Raw genomic sequence first — 22,714 nt, 5'->3', positions numbered from 1 at the left:
CCTGGAGATCTGTCCCCACCTCCCCTCATCTCTTGCAACACTCCAGGCTCCCGGCCCCAACGGCATCCTTCCTAGAGTTCTCTGGCCCGAAGGCTTTTTGCAAGAGAAACAGACACAGGGGAAGGCACCCTCCCTCTTTCCTTTTGGTCAACTTCACACACCACTTGGCCAAGGAGAACTGTTTGGACCTGCGCTGTCTAATACAGCAGCCACTGGTTACATTAGCTGCTTACATTTAAATAAATTTAAATGAATTTGAATGAAATAAAATGGAAGGTTCAGTTTCGCAGTCACACTAGCTACTGTTCCAGTGGTTTCCATATTAGAAAGTGCAGATGGAGAACGTTTCCATCACCACAGAAAACCCTACCAGAAAAGCGCTGGCTTAGCCTATTGACTCGTCACACACATCACTCAAGGCCTTTGCGGTTGGACCCTGTGCACCGACCTCACCCCCAAATCTGACATTTCTGATGGCTCTCAGCTGGTATGCACTAGCACAGATGTTCAGGTTGCTAAAATATTGGAATAATACTTCTGCGCTCACTGGCAAATGGCCAGTGCCTCTGACCTGCCCCCCCCCCCCTGCCCCCAACCTCTAGCTGGACCCCCCGCCAGCTCTAGTTTCCAGCTGATGGTCTATAGTTGAAATGAAGCTATAAGCTCCACTCTGTCAGAGTCCCTACACGGACATTTTCCCATCTGTTATGATAACGTTTCTCAAGCTTCATTTTTTTGTGTATCAGTTTGCCATGGCACTACTATTTGTTTACTCTTCTCTCAATTGACTCTCTTCACTTAGCAAAAACAAAAAAGGTCTTGAAATTGTAATTTTGCTAGACTGGTTCTATCTTTTTGGAATACACATTATAATGCATAACTGTTAAAATTTCAAAGTCTTGAGACCATCAATACTGTATGAATTAGGAACCATTAGGATTCTTACAACCCCCTCTCTACCCTGAAGCTAACACAACTGCTTCTAAAAGTGACAGAAAGGAGAGAAGGCTCCTTCATTGTATTGTCAGGATGCCAGGAGGGGAGCAAGGAGCTGGGGGGTGGGGGTGGGTCAAGAAGGATCTTAATGCTAGTTTTCAGCTCTGCCGAGTTTGAATGAGGACTTTGAATGTCCTCCAGAGCTGACATCCATGTATAGGAAACACAGGGGATGGAGAAACAGCTAAATGACATCATAAATAAGCCACCAGGCAAAAATCAGAATGTGGGACACTCCTTAGGGCATCTGGACTGGTTTCTGCAATAAGGCAATGACAGGAGAGAACATATTACTCTAAATTAAAAGTCTTAAGTGACCTAACAAAATCTAGACCATGCTTGGATCTTGGTTCAAACAAATCAATTGTGAAATGCCATTTCTGAGACAATCACAGAAATGTGATTACTGACTGGGTCTTAGATGACCCCAAGGAACCACTGTTACTTGTGTTGGGCGTGAATATAAAGCTGAGGTGATGCAAGAAACACCAGTCTTTTTAGCAATGCAAACTTAGGTATCCGACCACAAACTGACATGTTGTCTGGGATTTGCCTTAAGAAATGTTGGCTCAATGGATAGAGCGTCGTCCTGTGGACTCAAGGGTCCCGGGTTCGATTCTGGTCAAGGGCATGTACCTTGGTTGCGGGCACATCTCCAGTGGGGAGTGTGCAGGAGGCAGCTGATCGATGTTTCTCCCTCATCGATGTTTCTAACTCTCTATCCCTCTCCCTTCCTCTCTGTAAAAAATCAATAAAATTTATTTTAAAAAAAGAAAGAAAAAGAAATGTTGGTCGAGACAAACCACGAAAATAAAAAAAGGACAGAAAATACACATGAAGCAACATCTTGACAACTGTTGGATCTGAATGATGGGTTCATGGGGTGTGTGTGTGTGTGTGTGTGTGTGTGTGTTCATTTTACTGTTCTCTGTATTTTGGTGTATGGACCAAATTTTTCACAAGAATTTGGGTTTGAATGTGACATTTTCATAAACAATATGACCACTCTCACCCGACCCCACCTGGTTGACACCAGGTCTTGTCGGGGGCAAGGGTGGGCGACGGACAGTGAAGGCATTTCTCGTCCCCGATGATTGGTATTCGTGATATTTATGCTTCCCCAGGCAGGGGAAGACCCAGAGCGGCCTCTGCTCCCACCACCCATCAGTTGCCGCAAAAGCAGAGGAGAGACATCACTCACCAGCCGTTCAGACATGGGGGTCTTGTCATCGTCAGGTAGGTGTTGCTCCAGGGCGAGGACGATGCAGTTTGCTATGATGGTGGCTAAAATCATATATTCAAAGGGAGTATCAGAGAATTAAGGAAAAGCTTTCCAGCTGTTTAGGTTCACAGCAAAACTGAGCAGAAGGTACAGAGATTTCCCACAACCCCCTGCTCTCCCACATGCACAGCCTCTCCCACTATCATATTCCCCTCTTCCCCTGCCAAAGTGGTACATTTGTTACAACTGATAAACCTACACTGACATATCATAGTAACTCAAAGTCCACAGTTGATGCCAGCGTTCACTGTTGGTGATGAACAGTTCATGGGTTTGGACATGTATCCACCATTATAGTCTCATACAGAGTAATTCCTCTGCCCTAAAAACCAGGCAGAGGACTTTTTAAGGAAAATGTGAATATTCTTTTTCCATCTCACCACTAACATTTATTGGACAAATATGAAATTCAGCACCTACTATGTGCTAGGCCCTATTATGGGCACTAGGGACACTGGAGAGTAAGACAGAGAAGTGAGGAGAAGCAAGTAAGTGAGATAACCACATTAGACAGTACGTTAGAAGATGGTGAATGCTACAAAAAGAAAAAGCAAGGAAGGTCACAATTCTGGGTTGCAATTTAAAATACGGTGATCAGCCCTGGCCGGTTTGGCTCAGTGGATAGAGCATTGGCTTGTGGACTGAAGGGTCCTGGGTTCGATTCTGGTCAAGGGCACATGCCCGGGTTGTGGGCTCGATCCCCAGTGTGGGACGTGCAGGAGGCAGCCGATCCATGATTCTCGCTCATCATGGATGTTTCTCTCTCTCTCTCCCTCTTCCTTCCTCTCTCTGCAATCAATAAAAATATATTTTAAAACAACAACAACAACAACAACAACAAATACGGTGATCAGCGCTGGCTAGTGTTTCTCACTGGTTAGAGCATAGGTCCTTGAACCAAAAGGTCTCGGGTTTGATTCCCAGTCAAGGACACATACCTGGGTTGCAGGTTCGATTCCCAGCCCGTGGAAACGTGTGCAGGAGGCAACCAACCCATGTGTCTCTCTCACATGGATGTTTCTCTCCCTCCCTCCCTTCTACACATTCTTTCTCTCTCTAAAAAAAAAAAAAATGGAAAAAATATCCTCAGATGAGGATTAACAAAAAAAAAATAAAAATAAATAAAATACGGTGGTCAGATATGACACCAAAAGCATGAGCAACGAAAGAAAAGAAATCGATAAATTGGACTTTATCGAAATTTAAAGCTTTTGTGCATCACAGGGCATTATCAGGAAAGTGAAAAGGTAACCAACAGCTATGTGCAGAGGCGGCATCCAGTCTCCCTCCAGGCAAACTCCTCCCTGTGTCCTGGGAACTCTCCTGTGGTTAACAAGATCCCCAGAGAGACCCACTGGGTGGAGTTTACTTGGGGAAGGTCTGTCCTGTTCAGTTCATATTGGGGCTTGATCGGTTGGTGAATGAGAATGTCCCCTGTCCCCCTGTCGGACCTGCAGAAGCACCCCTGGTCCAGCAGCCTTGATACATGGACCTGGCAGACCCTGAGAAGAAGGTTTAGGTTTGGAGAAAGGGGCGTTAGGGGGAGAAAGCATAAGGTATTGCTTACTCTGGAGCTGAGCTGCCCAACCTCAACACTACGGACATCTGGGCCGGATCATTCTCTAGGGTGGGGACGTCCTGGGCACTGGATGTTGAGCAGCATCCCTGGCTTCCCACTGGTTGCCAGTAGCACCCTCTCCTCCCCAGTTATAACAATTAAAAGTTACAACAAGTAAAAGTGATCTCCAGACACTGCCAAGTGTCACCGGGGAACACTGAAATCCACTATTGGGCAAAAGGATCAAAGGGCGGGTCCTGGTGAACTTGGCCATGCTTAGCCCCTGTCCTCCTCCCAGCTTTCTCCCTCGGAAACTTAACTGCTTTCAGTCTCCTCTTCGGCTCTAGAGTCAGGCTCAGCATTTTGGAAGCTCCACAAAACCAAGGGGTCTTACAGGCTGGAGGAGTTGGGGCATAAACCCACTTTCCAGGTGGGAAAACTGAGTCTGCAACAGACAACCTGGGAGTAAACGTCTACATAAGTCAGGAAAGCCAGGCCTTCTTTGTCACCAGCTCCAGCCTTTGCCTCCAGCCGAAAACAGCTGAGTTGCACTCCATGCACACTCTGAAAAGCAAATCTGAGACTCAGGGCAATTTGGGGAGCCAACAAAAGCCAGCCTTGCCGACGATCGTCTCTGATTGGCTTCCTGCCTCCGAGCTGACAGTCATTAGGAGCACAGAGAACAAAGCTGGGCTCTGTTGCACAAATACTCCATTCTGCCTCACCCTGCAGCCCGGAAAATAAGAGACAATATTTGTACACAGAGAAGCAACGCCAGGCCCTTGCCTGGCCTCCCCTTACCGAGGCTTCTGAAATCATGATTTGAATCTGATGATTTTGCTTCCCTTCCCTGCCAACCAGCTCCCTGCTTACTTCTGCATTAAGCTTCCTTCTCACTCCTCTGGCCCCCTGGCCTCCTGCCCCCAAACAGCTGGGACGTGCCTTCCTTTGCATCAGATTCAAGCTGAGGTTCCAGGAAGCGTCCCAGAAGGCCGGCAGCAAGCAGCACTTTGATGGGCTGCATTATCAGGGCTTCAGGTGCACAGTATCGCCTGGCTTTCAGACCCAGAGCTTGCTGGGTACAGTGATGAAGCCTTAGTCAGCACGCCCGGCAAATGGAACGAGGTTGCCTCTTCCTCCCTTGTTTCTGGTTTTTTTTAGTTCTTGACAGACACAGCCACACTGGCTATCAAATGTCATCTCCCTCTCCCTCCATGCACCCATGCATCCTGCCAATGCCCCATCAGGGGCGCTGCACCATCGACCTCAGATCCTTGTGGTCCAAGGACCAGCAGCATCGGCAGCTCCCACTGAGATGCAGAGCCTCAGACCCCAGGCCGACCCGCTGAGTCAGTAGCTGCATTTTAGCAAGAGCTTCGGGGGATCTGTGTGCACACTGAAGTTTGGCAAGAGCTGCCTTGCATCTATTTCAGTGCCAGGAGGAGCCCAGGTAATTGTGGCTTTGAGTCATCCCAAAAGAAGTGGTGGGGGCTTTTCTTTCTCCCCCAAGCTTTCTCCTCCATGTCCTGACCCCAGGAGAATTCCGGGCTCCTCATCTTCTGCTACCACTCAGGCAAGGGGGCTGATAAGAAACCCAAGATCTGATGAAACAAGAGCAAGGCTGGAATAAGACAAACAAGCAAGAAGAAAAGTATCACTTAATGCACGTGGAAGTAGCCACTGCCTTCCCTTGGCTCTCATTTCCCCCAGAAGAAAGCTCAAGTCCTCCCAGCAGCCAGCAGGGCCCTGCACGCCCTGCCCCTATCTTCTCCATTCTCCCCATTTACTCAACTGCAACCACACTGGCCTCCTCCAGGTTCCCCAAACACACCGGGGCCTTTGCCTCTGCTGTGCCCATCCCTGGAGTGCTCTTTCCCCCAGAGACTCACTTGGTTCCCTCCCTCACTTCCTTTAGGTCTTTACTCAAAGGTCAGATCCTTCAACCCCCTTCCCCTGCTTCATTCTTTCCCTTGGTCTTTGTCCCCAAACATCTGCTATATTTTTCTTCTTTCACCGTTTGTCTCCCCTACTAGACTGTACCAGTGGTTCTCAACCTTCCTAATGCCGCGACCCTTTAATACAGTTCCTCATGTTGTGGTGACCCCCAACCATAAAATTATTTTCGTTGCTACTTCATAACTGTAATTTTGCTACTGTTATGAATCATAATGTAAGTATCTGATATGCAGGATGTATTTTCAGGGGTCGCGACCCACAGGTTGAGAACCACTGCGTGTAAGCGCTATGCAAGTAAGAATTTTTATCTACTTTGTTCATCTCAGCACCAAAGAGGGTGTATGTTATACAGTATAGTAGTTGCTCAATAAACACCTGTGCAAGAAAGAAAGGGGGGTGGGTTCCTGTTTTTTGCACCTCTTCCCCAACTCCATCTCATGCCAACTCTCTATGGGCATGTTAAGGACAGAACCAGCTCCTTAAAATAAGAATGGTGTGACTGGCGCACAGACACAAAGACTGGGTACTGAGGTCCTGGCATCGGAAGAGATGCCTTACCCCAGGCAGAAGTCTGGGCAGGGGGAGGTAAGGCTTTCTCAGCCCAACCCCAAGTTGTGCCTGATCCTCCGGATTTAGAAAGCCTGGGTTCTAACTCACAGCTGCAGCGAGCAATGCCTCTGCTAGCTGAGCTGAGCCTTCCTGCTTCCGGATTGGTTGGTGAAAAAGCACCTGTGTCAGCGGGATCCAGAATAATCAGCCAGCCGAAGAGGCCAAGGGGAGGGAGGGTGGGGGGGGTGGAGATGAAAGGAGAGAAGCATCCCTGATGTGAGGAAAAGCTGGCTCCTGAAATGGCTCCTGGAAGGCAGGGTAGCAAACAGCCCTGCAGGCAAGTGCAGATGCACAAAGCTCCCCCCTCAATTAAATTGATAAGGACCCACAGAGGCCCTGGAGAGGGGCTGTGTGTGACACTGGGAACGACCAAGCAATTCTTCCCAGGGAGGGAGGGAGGACTGCATCTGCTAACAGGAGCTGCTCTTGAGAACCAGAACATCAAGGAAAATCAATTTGCAAAGTGGGTATGGCTGATGGTTCCAGCCCCTTAGCAAGACCTTGCAGAATATCCAAGTAACTCATCTTTCTCTTTGTGGTGCCCCACCCCCACCCCGCACCCCCATCTCACTTCCAATCTCCTGTTGTTAATATGAAAATCAAACCAGGTTTGTTAACTGATCAAGGTCTTGTCTCTACTATGGGGGCTGCCTGACGGATGTTTTATGAGGAAACAGATACTTCATTGAGTCAACCAAGCAGTTGAACTTGTGGGGAACAGACCTTATTTTCATGTTAGTTCCACACTCGTCACAATTACCAGGAAAAGAGAGGAAGGTACCGGGGCTCTAGATGTACGGGTGTAGAACGTATTCCTTGCTCCACTAAACAAAAGCCACAATTTAACTTGGCAATATGATCAACTATTATGGGGCCATTAACAGGCACAACAACCATAATTACAGCTGCCATTTATTGAGTGCTTCGTTGGGCAGACACCGTGCTAAGCACTTTCCACTCATTGTTTCAGTTAATTCCTTGCAGCAATTTTATCAGGTGGGTTCTGTTGCAAGCCTCATTTTCTAGATAAGGAAAGCAAGGCTCAGAGAGGTTAAAATAATTGCTTAAGGTCATAAATGAGGTCATGGAAGACCACTTGGCAGCTTACCCCTATTAAAAGGTGGATGGGTTTTCGCCCTGGCTGGGTGGCTCAGCTGGTTGGAGGCTTGTCCTGTGCATCAAAAGGCTGTGGGTTCAATTCCACGTCAGGGCACATACCTAGGTTATGGGTTTGATCCCAGTAGGGGCACACAAGGGAGCCAACTGATTGATGTTTCTCTCTCACATCAATGTTTTTTTCTCTCTCCCTCCCTCCTCCTCTCTCTCAAATCAATGAAACATATCCTTGGGTGGGGATTTTTTTTTAAAAAGGTGGATGGTTTTGCCTTTATTTAAAAATTGGAGTTGAGATACACCTGGGGCCTTAATCATATGGATGAGACCAAGTTGACTAGACTTCACCTGAGTCCCAATCGACTGCCACAATTTAATGTAGTACCAATCAACCATTGCATGCTAGTCCACATCCTCATAAGGCCATCCTCAGTGGGTCATATTAATAAATATTTAAAATTCCAATAATTCAAAGAGCCTGCGGTGTTCAGGACCTGGCTTCACACTCTCTAACACACAGTAACAACCAAAAAATCAAGCCTAGAAAAGAGCTCTCCGCCAGCCCGTCAGTATGAGACTGCAGCAGGGACAACACGCTAACAAGGGCAACGCCGGTGCTGTCTGGGATGTTTTCAGCACCATGGCCAGCGACAAAGAGGCGCAAGTTTCATTTCACATCCAGATCCCAGGCAAGCTTGGAGCAGGGCAAGCAAACCCAGCGTCAAGTACTAACACTCTCCAAGACATTTGTAAAGATCTACATTTCACATACAGAATAGAGGCCAAAAGAGATTCATTATGTCAGCAGGAAAACCAAATGAAGAGAAAATTAAAAACCCGACACCAAATAGATTTGATGTGTCATTTGTTTTTTAATATTACCCAAGGACCTTCAACACTTGGGTTCGGAAAAAAGAAGTCTACCCTGGGCAGCTAGACCATGCTTCTGCTCAGAAAACTGGAAATATCTGCAGGAGAAATCAGACAGCAGAGTAGTTGCAAGGGCTTAAGGGCCAGGCATAGTTTTGACCTCGAGCAGAAGAGGTTCCTTCTTTGAGCCTCAGTTTCCTCTTCTATAAAATGGGGAAAGTAGCACTTACTTCACAGGGCTGTATGAGAACGGAATGAGTGGATAAACACAATACACTTAGAACAGGGCTCCGCATGCAGTGTGTTCTGTTATTGTTTACTCTGGCTCCTGTGATGACTAGAAAACTTAGTAAGCTTAGGAAAGCATAAGATGGGGTTTGTCTCATGGTGACCATACAATCAATGCTTATGTTATTGTTTTTATTACAAGTGCTGCTACTAGTATTAACTTTCCTATTTCTTCTTTTTACCACCTAAGTCTCAGTCCCTTCCCTTCACTGGAGGGATCAACACCCATTCTCACCATGGCTGACTAGACCTTCTCTCTAACCTGAAATAATTCCAAGAGCAGTGAATGTATGTGTGGCCCACTCCCTGAATATCAGGCTCAAAATAAATGTTGCAAAATCTCCACTGGCCATTTCATATAAATGGGATCATACGAGAGGTGACCTGTTGTATCTGGCTTCTTTCACTCAGCATAATGCACTTGGGGTTCACCCACATTGTCGTGTGTATCACTACTTCATTCCTTTTCGTGGCTGAATAATATTCCACTGTGTGGATAGACTCCCATTTGTTTATCAGCTCATTGGCTGATGGGCTCTGGGCTGTTTCAATCTTATGTCCATCTAGAAGAGGCACATCTACCGAAACAGAATACAGTTTGGTACTTGCATGAGCTGGAGGAAGAGGGGGACTCAGGAATGCTTAATGGGGATGGGGCTTCCTTTGGGGGAGGTAGAAATGTCTTGGAACTAGATAGAGGAGATGGTTGCATATCACTGTGAATGTACTAAATGCCACTGAACTGTTCACTTTACAATGGTTACATTATGTTACATAAATCTCATCTCACCTCAATTAAAAAAAAATCCCTGTTGGTTTTGCTTCTCTTATTTCCTCTTAACTCTCAGAGCTCCCATCATCTGACTTTACTGACTTTCTTTTCTGGCTGACTCCTCTGGGCCCTCACCATGAAGAGACACACCACCTGCACAACCCTTAAGATCCCCTTTTTAAAAAAGAACAAATGATTTTAGTTATAAAAGGAAAATATGCTAGTGTATTCTTTTGTTTTTAATTTTTAAAATTTTATCATTTGAAATTTTAAAATTTTTAACATTTAAAAAGTGGCATTCCCTTACCATATTCCACTTCCCGGATATAAGCAACACTCACAGGTTGGTGTTTAACTTCCAGCGTTTCCCCAACACACGTTCTTCGCATCGCCTGCTCTCTTTTCCTGGGTTATACCTCCAGATCTGAGCAGGGCTCATTCCCTCAACTCCTTCAGAAAATATTATCTTCCCTGGCTACCAGATCTCAAATCTCAACCCTGCCAACATCTCCACCCCTGTTTGCTTTTAGCAGCTTCTCACATCAAACAAACTAGGCATTATATTTGTCTTATTGACAGTGGTCTTCCTCGCTGGAATTTCAGCCCCATTCCAACGAAGATTTGTCTGATTTGTCCTCAGCTGTGTCCCCAGCAACTAGAACAGTGCCCAACACATAGTAGGTGCTCAATAAATAATATTGAATGGATGGAAACAAACAGCCAAAATCACCTTTTCTCTTTACAAAACTGGGATCATGACACATAGTTTCTGCAGTGTGCGGCGCCCCTCACCACACAGGGCACATCAGCACACGGACCTCCCTCTTTTATTTTTTATCGGACCTCCCTCTTTGAGAAGGCTGCACAGTATTCTTGTGAATGGATGCATCATCATTTATTTAATATTCCCCTAAACGCTTCCAGTTTGTCTCTATTACAAGCAAAACTGTGATGAATACTCTGACCAAACCTCCTAGTGCACTTGTGAAGGTTTTTTCCTGCAGGATAAATTCCAACATGCAGAACTGCTGGGTCAGAGTAGGTGCACCCTTGACCTTCTCACTGATACTGCCGAGTCAACCCCAGAGAGTGACGGGGCTGTATTTTCCAGTTTTAAAAAAGTGAGGTGAGTGTGTATATGTGGGTTCCTCCTGAAATTAAATCCGTAATATAAATGCAGAAATTGCTTTGTATCAGAAAGTTTAAACAAGGAAGAATTAGTATGATTCATGGAAAACGCACACACACAAGCAGAATGAAATTCCCTTGATGAAAAAGAAAAAGGAAAACACGTTGTGAGCAGAAGATGGTCAGTTTTAAACACTTGGGGTGGTTTTTTTTCCTTTCTAGGACAGTGAAGTTCCCTGGGGATATCCACATGGTGTGAAGTCTCTGTCTCTTGATCCAATTTACAACCATGTTCCCTGATATGTACACTCTACTGGGGAAGTCCTTCTCCTGTTTTATTGTACTGTCACCCCTGTGCAGCCGTCAGTGAAATCCTCCATTTCCTCTCCATCTTCTCTATACATGCCCTCTACCACCTGGCTTACATTCAGACCTGGGAACTTCTCTTAAAACCATCAACTCCAAGGCCAAGGGAGCCATAGCAGCTTCAAATCAGTTCCCAAGAATAAAAGGATAATCCAGCCCAGAGAGATGTTCGCTATGTTGGCCTTGACGACACTCAGGGAAGCCAATGAAAAGGGCCCCCAAAAGGCAAGTGAGACGAAGGACCCTCCAAATCCAGGTGAGGTGAGAAAGGTACCTGAGATGCCAGATAAGGTGAGGAAGGCCCTCTCATTAGGTGAAGCCAAGGAAAAGGCCCCCAAGAAAGGCAGCAAAACCCAGAAGTTCCCCCCACGCAAACCCAACAAGTCCATGAAGGTCCCTCCCAGCACCACTGGGCTCAGCGGGAAGTCCAAAGTCAAAAGCAGTGCCAACAGCCAAAATGCTGAGGCCCCCCAGGAAAAGAAAAGCTGTAAGACTCTGGTAAAGCCCGTTACTCTCTATGACCTACAAGTTCCATGTGGGGAAACCATTGTCCATGCTCGACTTGATCACTGGAGGCCATTCCTACCTCCTCTTCAATGGCCAATGCCAACTACAAGCCACCTGAGCCATGCACGCTCAGAAGTGACACCAGCTACCTCCAAAATACCTTTTCCAGCATCGTTCTCTTTAACCATCACTCTCCTCCTCGCACTCACTAACTCTCTTAAGTGGAAACTATCATCCATCCCAGGGAGCCCTGTCACCATGAGCACCACATTTCTCAGCACCCTCTCCTGCCTTCATTTCCTTCCTTGTCAACCTTACGTAGGTCAGTTAGACATCGCTCCCTGGCCTCTCTTTCCCGCCTGGAACAAGCCCATCCCTGATTATCCCCACTGGTTACCTTCCCGGTGCCTGTACAGAGGAACATTCCCTAATGAGGTAACTAACCTGTGCTGATGATACTAAAATCATGACCCGAAACCTCAAATGGGCCTTTGGGAAATCCGGCATATTAGATGGGAGAAGACAGTAGAATATTGGAACATGGCTGGGAATAACCAATTCAGAGAAATAAATATTCCCCCATCATTAGATAGCCCACCCAACACCAAATCTTCCAGCCACCAATTCATGTCTCACTCCCTCTCATAAAAAAATGAGTTAACTATAGGCATTACCTCCGCTTCCTCATCTTTAATTCTTCTACCCCTCCAGGCTGGCTTCTAGCCCCATCACTCAACCAAAACTCTTTTAGGGAGGATCAGCAAAGACCTCCAGGCTACCAAATTCCTGGGCCACTTTTCTTTGCTTAGATGACCTGGCCATGTCCTCCTTTTATGTTTTTCTAGTTTTCCTCCTACCTTTCTTGTCACTGTTTCTCTTTCACTCCTCCCTTTCTACTAACTGTTCGTCTTCCCTGGGGTTCAATCCTAGGTAATCTTCCCTTCTTTAACTATATCCATGCGGCGGTTCTCAACCTGTGGGTCTCGACCCCTGAAAATACATCCTGCATATCAGGTATTTACGTTACGATTCATAACAGTAGCAACATTACAGTTATGAAGTAGCAACGAAAATAATTTTATGGTTGGGGGTCACCACAACATGAGGACCTGTATTAAAGGGTCGCGGCATTAGGAAGGTTGAGAACCACTGTTCTAGGGGGTCTCACGCATTTTGGTATATTTTGTCATTCTCCTGCTGCCCTTTCCTGCTTGGTGTCCTGGGAGAGGCGGGGCTGGCTCTATGACCTGTGTCTCTCAACCTCCCTCATTACATGCCGTCCAGGTGGGTTTGGCCAATGGGAAGCACCAGCAGGAGACTGGAGGAAGGGAGGAGGAATTGGGGTATTTCTCCTCCCCATTTTCTCTCTGCTACAGACTGAGGTTCTGGTCATGACTGTGTCCTTTTGTGCCTTCTCCAAAGCATCTCACACTTCATAGGAGCGTCTGTGTTCATTTTCTAGGACCGCCGTAATGAATCGCCACAAATAGGGTGGCTTAAAACAACAGAAATTTCTTCGCTCACAGCCCAGAAACCCACCATTAAGGTGTGAACAGGACCAAGCTCCCTCCAAAGGGCTCCCAGTGGCTGCAGGCATTCCTTGGCTTGTGGCTACATCACTCCAATCCTCCAATCTCTGCCTCCTACTTCACAAGACCTTGTCCCCTCTCTTTCTTGTCTCTTTTAAGACCACTTCATAGGATGTGCTCCGCGTTACATTCTCATCACCCATTCCTAGTGCCTGGCACAGAGCAAGGCCCCAGCAAATGTTTGCTGAAGGAGAGAATGCGTCCACATCTACTTCCTTTCTTTTTACATCTCAGCAGCAGTCCTTTCGGCATCTTCCACCTTCTCTTCCAAATCTCCCAGCTGTTGCACGGGCACCCCATGTTAAACAGATTTCCCAGAAATCCCCAGGTCCCCAATGAAACTGCCTTCTCTTGCTTCCCATGCACTTCCCCAAATATTTGGGTCTGTCTGGTCTTCCCTGTGCTGGCCCTGCCATTTGTGAAGATTCTCCTTGAAGCTTTATCATTAAAAAATAAAGCAACATCTTCTGTGCCTCCAAAAGAAGCTTTTACTTTTGCAAACTCTATTGATTTAATCCTAGAGGCTGCTGGCAGCGGTTCCAGGAGCTTAATCAATATGACAACACCCAGTGAGGCCAGAACATCAAGGAGCCTCGGCCAAGACCTTCTTCTGCTTGGGTCTGCACTGACCCTGCCCGAATCTCTGACGATGATGGAGAAAGATTTACGGTCGGGGAAAGGATATTTGCAATTGCTCCGGGATCCTGCTTAGACGAGCAAAAGTAAATGTCTTCAAGCTCGAGGCGCGTCAGAGCTATTTGTTAATTTGCTACTACGACTGATTCCCAGGTGGGGCTAAGTAAGCAAGAAACGGAAGACAACAGAGAAACATGGCAGGTTCTAGAATCTGAATATGATCTCCCTGGTGGGATCTGCAGGAGGAGGACAGGCAAAGGGGGGAGGCAGAGAAGATGACAATGGCAAGGGTTAACATTGAATGAGTTAAAACAGGGACACCCTCATTCCTCAGCAGGTGCTGAGTGATGAGGGAAGAAGAGAAAAAGGTTGTAGGAAGAATGAGGTTGAGGGTGACTGAATCAATGCCGGGGCTTTAGAAATCATTCATCGCCTTGAGGAAAAAGTCAAACAATTCTTTCCCATATTTTTTTTTTTCAAGATTAAAAAGCAGGGAGAGAAAGTCGAGGTCCTACAGGAAGAACGCAGAAGGGAAGTCATCTCTGTTAGCTGGAAGTTTACATGTATGTGAGTCTACAAAACTCTCACATGAGTCTACAAAACTCTCACAAGAACACAGGGCCTAGACATTAGCTCCCATGCACAGATCATGAGGTGTTACCACCCAATAGTCTACATCCTGCTGCAGTAACAAATGATCCCCCAATTGCAACGGCTGAAAACACTGCAGATCAATTTTCTTGCTCATGTTATGTGTCCCCTGCAGGTGAGATGGGACTCTGCTCTATGCCACTCTGTCCCCAGCACCTAGTCTAAGGGAGGCTCCATCTCTCTGCACGCACAATGGTGGAGGCAGGCAGAGGGAAACATGGTGAATCACACACTGACTCTTAAAGCTTCTGCCCAGAAGTGACACATGTTACTTCCTCTCATGCTCCATTGGTTAAAGCAAGTCACAAGGCTGTGCCTGGCTTCAAGAGACATTCTACTGTGAGACATTCTACTGTGTGGCCAGAAATATTAGCTGAGCGAGGTGAAGGATTTCCACTCAGGAAGATTAAAAGGCTTGCTCAACGTCCAACAATTTCACAGATGGCAGAAGTGGGATCAGAATTCAAGACTATATGGTCCATGGTCTTTTAGCTCTACTGCCCCGCACATGGCAGGAGTTGAGAATACAATTTAGGTTAATAAGGAGAAATATCAATGGAGGCATGGGAGGCAGAAGGAACAAGGGACAATAATGCATTGGGGGAAAGATGGAAGGAACCAGAAGGTTAACACCAGAGCATACATAGAGGGCTCTCATCTTTAGAAACCAAAACATATCACATACGTTAGGAAAAGGGTGGGGAGTTCCACACTCCTTTGAGCGAGAGGTCAACAGAAACAGAGAATGGGGCAGGGAGGGATTTACAGGCAGCCACATAAGGAAGTGGGGGCACAACCACAGAGAACCTGCATGCGTCTTGCTCTTCCCCTGAAGGCCACTATCTTGGCTCAGAAGGAGGTCCAACAATGCTAGTTGGTGTAACAGCAGCCGAGGAAGCTGAGGCCAGGGCTTGCCAGGACTCCCATCAGCTGCACTGTCCCTCCCTGGATGTTTTCCTGCACGGTTCTGGGAAGTCTGGGGTTGGATGGTATTCCGGAATCATGGTGCTGGCTTAGCCCTTCTGACCACTCCTCTCCCGCTCCTGCCCAGCCAGACTACAGGTGTGAAAGGTCCTGGTCTGCGGCAGGTGGAAATTCCAAAGAGACGGGCAGGCCAGTTTAGCATCAGAGCAAGGCTTCTGGAAAGTGCTCACCAGCACTGCCAGCACATGTTTGCCATTTCAGTCCTGAGCACCTATTATGTGCCACTTAAGTGCTTCCTGCATGTGAATTCATTGAACCATCACCACTTATCTGTCCAGAAATCCTACTGGTCAACCTTCAAATTATATCCAGAAAAGTGGTTTCCAGGGACTAGCAGGAGGGGGCAAAATAAAGTGACTACTAGGGGGTATAGGGTTTCCTTTTGGGGTGATGACATTTGAAACTAAATAGAGTGCTGATTACATGACATTTTGAATGTACCAAAGGCCACTGAACTGTACACCCCAAAATGATAAATTTTATGTTATATGTATTTTGCCACAATAAAAAATATTTAAATTATTGTCAGAATCCAACCACTCAGAATCTCCACAGCCAACACTCTGGTCCCGCCCCCACGTGCCTGGACCAGTACTGTCACCTCCACTCTAATCCCCAGCTTCAGTTCTCATCCTCCAAAGCCCCTTCCTCCTTCTGCAGAGTGTCCAGAGGTGCCTGTGAACATCGGAGTCCAGGCATATCCTTCCCTCCCTGCTCAGTAGATGCCACGGCTCCCACCTCACACACAGCAAAAGCCAACGTCCTCTCCACAGACCCTGTCATCTCCCTATTCTCACCTCCTTCTACTTTCCCTCTTACTCCCTTCAGCCTCACAGGCCTTCTCACTGTTCCTCCAACAGGCCAAGCATGATCCTACCTCAGGGCCTTTGTATCTGTGTTCCCTCTTCCCCCAGACATCCTCATAGCTTCCTCCTCACTGCCTTCAAGTCTTAGCTCCGATGCCACCTCCTCAGTGAAGCCTTACCTAATACTAGAGGCCTGGTGCACAAAATTCGTGCAGGGGGTGGGAGGGTTCCTTGGCCTGGCCTGCACCCTCTCCAATCCGGGACCCCTCAGGGGGACATCCCTTTCACAATCCGGGACTACTGGCTCCTAACTGCTCACCTGCCTACCTGCCTGATTGATCTCCCTAACTGCTCTCCCCTGCCGGCATGATCACCCCTAACTGCTCTCCCCTGCCGGCATGATCACCCCTAACCGCCTCTGCCTTGGCCCCGCCACCATGGCTTTGTCTGGAAGGACGTCCAAAAGGTCGTCCAGTCTAATTAGCATATTACCCTTTTATTAGTATAGATAGCACTGGCCACCCCATTAACCTTAAAATCTAAAGTTCCGTGCAACTTATTGTTTTGTTTGTTGTTTATCCTATGTCTCTCCCCAAGAGAATGTAAACCCGTGAGGGCAGGAACGCTTGCCTGCGTCCTGTGTCTAGCCCTATGAGCCAGAGACTGTTGCCCGTCCATTTGACAGAGGCAGAAACCCGAGACCATGAGGCACGCAGCGAGTCATGGCTGGACAGTCACCCAACTCACTCTGAGCTCACAGCCCGGGTTCTCAACCACATGACTGCTCCTTACTATTACCCAGGCAGCGAGGATGAACTGGTACCTACCACGATGTGCCAGGCAGCATTCTAAGTGCTGAGGCTATGACAAAGAGCAAAACGGATGGAGTTCAACTCTCATGGAGGTGACATCTTACCCGGCTCAGCTCTCTCCTGCCCCAATTCTCACCCACCTTCACGTCTGGCTCCAACAGCGGCCACATGGTTTGAGATGCCCTGAGGAATGGATTGGCTGTGTGATCTATGCCACCATGCCACAGCCTTGCTGTGCCAGCTTTATGATTATTTGCCATTTATATGACATCCCATGACATGTATAACACTCTATGACAACATATAACAAGGATTTGTCAACCCTGTCGTCTTCACCATCAACCATGAGTTCCATGAGCTCAGAGACCTTGTTGTAGTTTTCCGTCCCATGTTTGCAGACTATGAATGAATAGAGCACCGAGAGCCACCTCCTTCAAGAAGCACCTTCTGATTTTCCCTCCCCACATAAATTCTCCTCTCTCCATTCTTGGAAACCTGAGAAATGAGCATCTCCCTGGAGCTGTTTTACAAATATTTGTGTCTTTTTCCCCTTCCATTTCTCACTCTGGAAATAGACATTCTGGCCAGAATGCCACCTGCATCCCTACATAAACATATCATTTTACGTGATAAATGCTATGAGAAATGATGGGGAAAGGCCTAATTTAGACCAGGAAAGGGGGGCTGGGTCAGGAAAGGCTCTCTGCAGATGGACGATTTAATGAGAAACCCAAAGGATTGATAAACATTCACCAAGTGAAGAGTTGAAGGGAGATACGAGAATTTCACAGCGGCTTTATTCATGATGACCAAAACAAGAATAAACCCAAAAGTGTATCGATAGGTAAATGGATAAGCAAACTGTGGGATTTCCATTCGATCGAATGTTAATCAGCAATAAGAATGAATAAAACCAAAGTTCATTCATTCAACACATATTTATTGACCACCACCTACATGCCAGGTGCTGTTCTAGTTCCTGTCCACATTGGTGGACAAAACCAATAAAACTGCTTACGCTGTGGAGGTCACAGTAAAGTGGAGAGACAACAAGACAGTGCCAAAGGGAAAAAGGAAGCAGGAGAGGGGTGGGAAATTCTGGGTGTGCAATTTAAAACTGGGTGATGCGGAGAAGATGGCCTTCGAATAAAGACCTGGAGGAGGTGAGGGAGGAGCCACAGATTACCTGCATGAAGGAGGATCCATGCAGAGGGAACAGCCAGTGCAAAGGTCCTGAGGTAGAACCATGGCTGGTATGTCTGAAGAAGAGTAAAGAGGCCAGCATGGTGGGAGCCAGTTGAGTGAGAGCCAGTACTGCAGGGAGAGGAGCCCAAACATGGTCGTGGGCGTCCTGAGGCAGAGAAAATGGTGACTTGTAGCTGGGAATGAGGGAGGGAAGAGAGAAGAGAGGCCTGTGCTCAGAGGCCCATCACCATCACTCCCATGTCTTAGGCAAACAAGCTTGGCGTTAGGAAGGCCCACGAATTCCAGTGGCCTGACATGCTTTCCTGAGAGACAGGAGCAAAGGAGAAAGAGGCCTGTCTTGTAAGAAACGAAACAAACAAACAAACACATGAAGGGAAAAGAAGGATATAAACAGAGTAACACAGAAAAAAAATGCTGATGTATATAATAGCACATACTACATCAGGCCTGTGGCATGTTTTTGTAAATAAAGTTTTATTGGAAAACAGCTATGACCATTTGTTTACATCCTGCCTGTGGGGCCTTTGCTACAACAGCAGAGCCGAGTGGCCCTGACAGACTGTATGGCCCACAAAGCTTCAGATCTGCACTATCTAGCCCAGTGGCCGGCAAACTGCGGCTCTTTGGCCCCTTGAGTGTGGCTCTTCCACAAAATACCGACTTCTGCGCATGGGCCACGAAGTTTCAATTGCACTGTACGCGCGCGCCCGCACGTGGTATTTTGTGGAAGAGCCACACTCAAGGGGCCAAAGAGCCGCATGTGGCTTGTGAGCCGCAGTTTGCCGACCACTGATATAGCCCTTTGCAGAACGATTGCTGACCCCTGATGCATATTAATATATTAAGTAGTTATAGCATGTGTTTCTATATTGATATATAACTATATAACATAAAATGATATATCTACTATTATAGCACCTATCTTGAGTGCTTATGTGCTGGGCACTGGACTAAGCTTTCCGTTTATGTTATTGCATTAAATCTGTTGAACAGCTCATTGAATTAGGATATTATTATTACAGATTACGAATACAGACTCTGGCCCAACCAGCGTGGCTCAGTGACCTATAAACCAGGAGGTCACAGTTTGATTCCTGGTCAAGGCACATGCCCAGGTTGCAGGCTTGACCCCCGGTGGGGTGGGTGGGGGGGCGTGCAAGAGGCAGCCAATCGATGATTCTCTCTCATCATTGATGTTTCTATCTCTCTCTCTCCCTTCCTCTCTAAAGTCAGTAAAAAAATATATTTTTAAAAAAAGAACACAGACTCTGGAACCTGGGTTCAAATCCCACCTTTGTCACTGTGGACTGTGAAACCTCGGACCGGCTACTGAACTTCTCTGCCCTGGTTTTCCCTATCACACGGGATGACGACCACAGCACCCACTCCTCAGAGAGTTGAGAGGATGAACTTAATTGATACAAGCGAGGTGCCTGCCATGTTGCCCAGAACTCTTGTGACTGGCGTGTCCTTGTTTGACAGCTGAGGAAACTGAAGCACACGGAGGGGAAGTCACCTGCCCGTGTGGTCACGTCCTTGTGGTTGAGATTTGAACCTGGAAGCAGGGATCTGACAACATGTGGAAAAGGGTGATGAAAACCAGGAACCTTGGAGCTCATGAGAGACGGGGCCAGCACATGGCCCTGGGGGACGAGGGTCTGTCCACCGCTCTCCTCATTGTTCTATGCCTCACAGTGGGCAGTGGTGGGAGGGCGGGGACCTGGCTGGTCCGCTGCCAGAAGCCATGAGGGGCTGCTCTTCCGCTCCCCCTGGAGGGGAGAAGCGGCCACTTAAGCTTGAATGGAGGAAGCCCATAGTAACCGCCTGTCATCACAGTACCTTGCAGGAGTTCAAAGAAGTGGGCGAGGCTGGGCGGGGACAGGTCATTGTTACAGATGCCGGGCTGACCCTGGAGGGGGCTGGAGACTGGGACCCATTGCTAACACAGCTGCACCAGATTGGGGTGGGGTGGGCACAAGCCATTGTTAGCATGTCTGGGCAGCAATTTCACCTGTGCGCCCTACTTCTTGCTGCCAAGACTGGCTCCGAAGAGGGTGGAGCAGGTGGAAAATGCAGAGGGTTGCTTCCTGCCCCTGGGGCCCAGTCCACCTCCCTAGGCTCAGCCTGAGGGGTCTCTCCTCGGTTTCACCTTCGGCAATATGGTCGCTTGCCTCAGGCAGAAGGTGTGCCCAGCTTCGGGGTAAACCAAGGGCCTTTCCAGAGGACTGCCTGCCTGCTGAGACTCCCACTACCAGCTCTCTGGGCAGAGGGAGGGAGGGGAGAGGAGAGAGGAGGTAGTAGCCTGGAGAGACACCCAACAACCACCACTAAGAATAACAGTAACAGCAGCAAAGTAGACTTTTTTTGTCACCTGGGAACCTGATTTGTCCTGGTGGAAAAGGCAGTGTGATGCGTCCACCAAACTCCTCCTCCTGGAGGCACACATGGACCAATGTCCCCGCCCCGGGTCCCGGCTGTCACCTATGATCCAGAATCCACTCTCCTTCCTTCTCTACCCTGTTATGCCCAGGGCAGCTGACCTGTGTGGACGGCCTCATTGAACAGCCTATCCTCTAGCTTCCAACTGGGTTTGAACAATGGGGAACCCTGGCAAGAGATGATGGGAGGGCATGAAGACGGGGCATTTATTCTGCCTGCTTCCTCAAGCTGCAGCCACTGTCAATCAGTTATTTTTATCCCCATTTCTCTCTCTCTATCCCTTTGTCTCTCCCGCTCTGTTTTAATAACTGCCCACATCTCTTCATTCAACTCTTGATATGTGCCTTCTGTTTCCTACTGAGACCCTCACTGATACACCATGGGGATGAAATTCCGGTCAACAGAATGCTGGCGAAAGTGAGGTTCACTACTTCTGTTACAGCAGCTAGCACACCCTCATACACCTTTAAAGGGGTCTCTCCTCGCTGTTCCATGAAGTTGGCTCTACCCCAACACCAAAGACGGATCATGTGACTCAACCTAAGATAATCAGAACATTCCTTTCCACATTTCCCATTTCCCTACAGTGATTGGCTCAGGCATGAGCATGTGACTCCCGCTGAGCCAATCAAAAGCAATAAACCATTTGCTGAGAATGCTGGGAGGGTGGCTGCAAAAGAGAATCACATTGGATATGATGAAGGGAGGACCAATGGCATGTCACAACCACATGGACAATGGAGCCAACTTCAAAAAGCAGAGCCTGGAAGCTGAGGTTTAATGACGTCATATGATCTCTGGATCTGAACAAGCCCGATGCCCAGTGACTCCCGGGACTCTTCCCTCCCAGGAGCCAGGAACTCCTCTCTTCTTGCTCAAGCCCCTTGGAGTTTTCCACCCTTGTAACCAGGGGCACTAATGGGTTCACGCAGGTAAATGTAATGAGTCTTCACTGCGTGTCAGGCACAAAGTTCGGAGGTACTATTTTAAAAAAATAAATATATTTCTTTATTGATTTCAGAGAGGAAGGGAGAGGGAGAGAGAGATAGAAACATCAATGATAAGAGAGAATCATTGATCGGCTGCCTCCTGCACTCCCCCTTGGCCAGAATCAAACCTGGGACCCTTCAGTCCACAGGCTGACGCTCTATCCACTGAGCCAAGCCGGCTAGGGCAGTAGCTATTTTATTTTAATTCCCACTTTATAGTCAAGGAAACTGAGGTCTCATAAATTATTCAGGAGCTCCCAGTGGGAAACGATTTGCAAAAAGAGTATGTTTGGGGAGCTGGTGTGTGACCTGCATAAAGGAGACTGATTCCACTCCCAGAAGTCAAGGAACTGGGCTCCAACCCCCAAACCAGCACCTCTGGTGTGATCTCACGAGTGCCAGTTAATCCTCCCTCACCCCATTCTACAATAAAACTGAGGTAAAAAAAATCCCTGTTTCTCTCCCCCACCCATCTCACAGCGTCGGCTGGGGTGACAAACAAGGTAATAGCTAAAAGGTGTTTTGAAGGGAAGGCTATCAACTCATGGTTGCTATCATTATTAATAAATTGCCATTGTTGAATTGATTCCAGAAAACCCTGGGGGCCAGAGATTGTCCAGTGACTCTCTTGACTAGAATTCCAAAGACTATGGGTCCTCCAGAACACATACCTTTGGCAGAATTACAAACTGCTTTCCTCACCCAGAAAACTCAACCAAAAGAGAGAGTGGAAAATCATGCTGGCTCAAAATATCTTGCAATATGACTAATGATTTCCATCTCCATAGCCGCCATCCCAGTTCAAGAGACATTGCCTCTTCCTTGAAGGACTACAATAATTTCCTCGCTGGTCTCATGGTTTATATTCTTGTTCCCATCCAATCCATTCTCCACACAGCAGCCAGTGGGGCCATTCGCAGACAATCTCTTTGTATTGCTGCGTCAGGGGCCAGAACATGCCTTTAGAATAAATACCAAATTCCTAAGCATCTGCCACAGGGCCTTTGCACATGCTGTTCCCTCTGGTCAGTACATCTTTCCCACTACGCCTGCTCCACTATAGCAGAGTTCCACTAAAAACTGTTTATCACCACTTCTTCAGGAGAGGTTGTTTTACATGCTCCCCTCAGAGCATGCTGGGCTTGTCCCTCCTAAAG

General features: G+C 47.5%; 1 protein-coding gene across 1 annotated transcript in view; it reads right to left on the bottom strand.

Moving 5' to 3' along the window:
- Nucleotides 1-22,714, bottom strand: part of CACNA1A (calcium voltage-gated channel subunit alpha1 A) — a 291,124-nt gene that overhangs the window by 177,808 nt on the left and 90,602 nt on the right. Inside the window, 1 exon segment of the mRNA XM_070416203.1 lies at nt 2,198-2,304. Coding sequence (XP_070272304.1) covers nt 2,198-2,304 — 107 coding nt within the window.

Source organism: Myotis yumanensis, unplaced genomic scaffold, assembly GCF_028538775.1.
Source record: "Myotis yumanensis isolate MYYU_CA2020_CCGP unplaced genomic scaffold, mMyoYum1.0.hap1 SCAF_5, whole genome shotgun sequence".
In the NCBI taxonomy this organism is placed as follows: Eukaryota; Metazoa; Chordata; class Mammalia; order Chiroptera; family Vespertilionidae; genus Myotis; species Myotis yumanensis.
The sequence above is the reverse complement of the archived record's forward strand: the minus strand, read 5'-3'. Positions and strand labels throughout refer to the sequence as shown.